General features: G+C 45.6%; 1 protein-coding gene across 1 annotated transcript in view; it reads right to left on the bottom strand.

The window, feature by feature from the left end:
• Positions 1 to 480: 480 nt before the first annotated feature.
• Positions 481 to 3,659, bottom strand: part of CCDC81 (coiled-coil domain containing 81) — a 36,953-nt gene continuing 33,774 nt past the window's right edge. Inside the window, exons 14-15 of the mRNA XM_024763606.1 lie at positions 2,986 to 3,111; positions 481 to 684 (exon numbers count right to left, since the gene is read on the bottom strand). Coding sequence (XP_024619374.1) covers positions 543 to 684; positions 2,986 to 3,111 — 268 coding nt within the window. The 3' untranslated portion in view covers positions 481 to 542. The remainder of the gene's footprint in view (positions 685 to 2,985; positions 3,112 to 3,659) is intronic.

Consider the following 3,659-nt stretch of genomic DNA (forward strand, 5'->3'; position numbering starts at 1 on the left):
CCTGCCGATGCAGGGGACGCGGGTTCATGCCCCGGTCCGGGAAGATTCCACATGCCGCGGAGCGGCTGGGCCCGTGCGCCATGGCCGCTGAGCCTGCGCATCCGGAGCCTGTGCTCCGCAACGGGAGGGGCCGCAACAGTGAGAGGCCCGCGCACCAAAAAAAAAAAAAAAAATTCACCACTATGAATCGTTATTCCCAAACACGGAGAAAGTATTTATTACGACACTTCATTATAGGTGAGGAAAAGATGAAGTTTCTTAGACAAAGTCACAGAGGGAGTGGCAGGGCTGGGTCAGCAACACCCCCTCAGCCAGAATGAAGCTGAGCGCGCCTCCCAGGCCTGACTGCGGTTGTCTGGGGCGGGATGGGAGGAGGACAGGTGGGGAGAACCTGTCTGTAGGAATTCCTCTACCCCTGAAAGCACCCAAATGGCACAATAATTTTTTCTCCTCTAAAGTACAAATATGTAGTTTCACCATCACCCCTGCACGTTTAAAAAAGAAAAACTTTCCCTAGGAAAGGCAGGCCCAGACGTTGGGTTTTATACAAACAGCAGGGAGCCGTGCACGTACTTATTCAGGGGCCACAGGTTGCTCGTGCCCACGTTGAAGGGTCGCCTCTGGCACTGCTTGCACCGCCGATACTTCTCACACTGGTCCAGGAGGAAGAGCTTGCTGGAGGCCCTGTGGAGAGGCAGAAGAAGGGGTCATTCGCCGGCATCCCCGAGTCCTTACTGGGCGCCTTGCCTGGAAGCCGGTGCAATGGAAGGGATACAAAAGAAAAGTCACACCTGGTCCCTGCCCGCCAGGAGCTTACGGCCCACCTGTGATTTCCCACCTGCAGTCTCTCCCCTCTACGCTGCTACCTGCTGCTTGCCCCAGGCCGGGCGTCTCCTGCTTCTCCTCCTTCCCTAGTGAATAAAAGGCTCTGCATGGTGCCTTCACAACAGTCTGACCCCAGCCCTCCCCCCACACCCACGTAAACCCTCAGAGAACACAGGACTTGCCCAAGGTCACTCAGCCAGCGTGAATGGGGTGGTGACTCCAAAGCCTCAGTATTTGTGGCTTTGTCCCGTGGATGCGCCTTTACCTGTCAGGCTTCCCCAGCAGACAGCATTTGAGAGGGAGATCAAGCCATTAAGCTGCTGGTTAACACCCCAGCAGACAATGAAGCGTAGACTTCAATGGAAAGTCCCAGGGGGCCAGAGGCCTCTGGAGAGTTAAGGGCAGGAGAGGAAGTGAAGCCGTAGAAAAAGAGGATGAAAGCAGCTAGAAGCAGAGATGAAGGGATGACAGTGACTGGTTTTCCACTTCAACAGTTTTTCTTGATTGTGCAGGATGTGCACAATCCCTGATGTGTTCCCCTACGTTATCAAAATTTCTACACGGTGGGATTCTGTAAAAAGAAGCATCAATGACAGCCTTCAAAGGAAAAAGGACAATCTTGGGAGATTGGGATTGACATATATACACTAATACGTATAAAATAGATAACTAATAAGAACGTGCTGTATAAAGAAAATAAAAATAAAATAAAATTCAAAAGAAAAAGGACAATCTTGGCAGTAGGCAGGGCAAGACCTACCTGGCTTGCCTTGGCGATGGGACCGAGTATCGAGCTAAACTGCATACAGGTGAACCTTGTTTTTGCTTCTGCTTTGTTTTCTTTTTAACACCAACCAATTCCTCCTTCCTATGTGCTGTCCGCTTGAGTCCCTGCCCACAACTTGGCCTAGGTCTTCAGGTGAGAGGACTGCTCTGCTGTGTCCGTGGAACAGCTGGGCTATCCTGCCACTCAAGGTTATGTCATGTCTCCTCTACCCTTTATCACCATGTTAGCCAAGCCTTCTTCCAAAAGCCAACTAAAATCTCCCTCCCTGACACTAATCTCATTGCCTTCTACCTTCTTTCCCACAACATTGAGAAAATGGCTTGAAATACCCATGAGAATTTCCCTTCCTCTTCCCTAGGCCAAACAACATCACTTCTCCTTTGGAACTTATTTTCCACATCATCTGTCATACTTTCATTGTCACAAAATATGGGTTCTACCCATTAGAAAGACAGGTGAGAAATGCCTTAAAATCTAAAAGGAAAAGGAGAGTTTCAGATCAAAATCCACTATAACAATTTTTTCTATGATAAAAATTTGTTGATAATTGGCATATTAAATATGATTTTGGTATATTCAGGTTTTAATAACATTTGATTGCCTAGACTTTGTTTCTTCAAGTTTTCAACATTCTATGAAATCATACCTTCCATTTGAAAAGTATTTTAATTTTTTAAAGTATAATAATTTTCCAACTCTTTATTTGATCCCCCAAACTCCTGTGTTAGCCAAGCCAGGCAAATGTTTACTTTCCCCATCTTAGAAATAAGAAAAGTTAGGCAAAAAGATTAGCTGCCTCTCCAAAGTTAGTGTTAATTCTCCAAAACATCTGGATTCCCCAACTCTAGATTGTAAATAGATAGTTGGGGAAAGTGAGCATGGATATAATACATTTCAGGAAGACGTTCTTGGTTGGGCATCTCACTTTTCCAATTGCCAATCTTACCCACAACCCCTTGACTCTGCTCTTACGAGAGCATCCCATAAGCCTTAGATGTGTTCAGACAGAAACACTTTCTTCCTATTTCCAACTAATTATCTCCAAAGAGAATTCCCACCCTCCTTCCCACACAGCCCCAGGCCTCCCTAGCCTCCACAAAACGAAAATGAAGCTACTACACAGAGGCAATGATTAGGGCAGAGATGGCAAATATATAACATGCAACACAGCATTCTCCATCCCATGTCCACAACAGACATTTCTGACATACCATAGCAGTATTTCCCACTGAACCTAGAATTCTTTTCTCACAAAGGTCTCTAGGCAGCCACCCCTAATAAACTGACGCTGACACTTAAAACCTATCTGCCATCCCTGATTAGAGGAAGCTAACAAGATGCAGAGGGGATTTTCAGGTGCAATCAGCTACTACCGCTCGAAAGCCTTCTCCTCCAGGTCCCGCTGCTTCTTCAAGACAGCACTCCTTTCCCAGTCATCCTGTAAGTTTTGGTAGATTCTGCTCACTCGCTCAAGCTCAGCATTTCTGTCTGCCAAGTGCCTAGAGAGAACAGAAGAGTCTGAGATTCCATTCATAATACTGGGAAGGGCGTGCACCAACCTTAGGAGCCCCATTCCTTTCATGCTAAGTTAAACAGAAAACCTGGTTTTGTTCGCCACTCTTAGACTAAGGGGCATGAACACTGTAAAAACATAGCGAAACTCCTAGCAAATAATTTGTGGGTCTAGGACCTTTCATCTTCAATCCTGGTTTAAATTAGCAGGATTAAAACCTTTTCCCAATTAACACATTCAGCCTTTAAAGCCATCAATTTCCTTTGAGACTAATTTAACTGATCTGAAGATTCATCTCAAATGGATTTCCTATACTTTGCTTCCTTCCTTTCAGTCCAGCCTCTCAGCTGTCAGTAGTCCGCCCACCAGTTCTGCCAGATGTTTTACAAAACAAAGCAGACAGGTGTATGAATGAATGGTTAGAAAGGGGGAAAGAAACAGAAATGACTAAGCAAAAGACAATGAAATCGATAAAATATCTAACGTTGTGAAGAAGAGTAAAAAAAAAAAAAAAAAAAAATGTTTGGGGAAGGT

The sequence above is a fragment of the Neophocaena asiaeorientalis genome, unplaced genomic scaffold (genome assembly GCF_003031525.2).
Source record: "Neophocaena asiaeorientalis asiaeorientalis breed wild unplaced genomic scaffold, Neophocaena_asiaeorientalis_V1.1 scaffold946, whole genome shotgun sequence".
Classification (NCBI taxonomy): domain Eukaryota; kingdom Metazoa; phylum Chordata; class Mammalia; order Artiodactyla; family Phocoenidae; genus Neophocaena; species Neophocaena asiaeorientalis.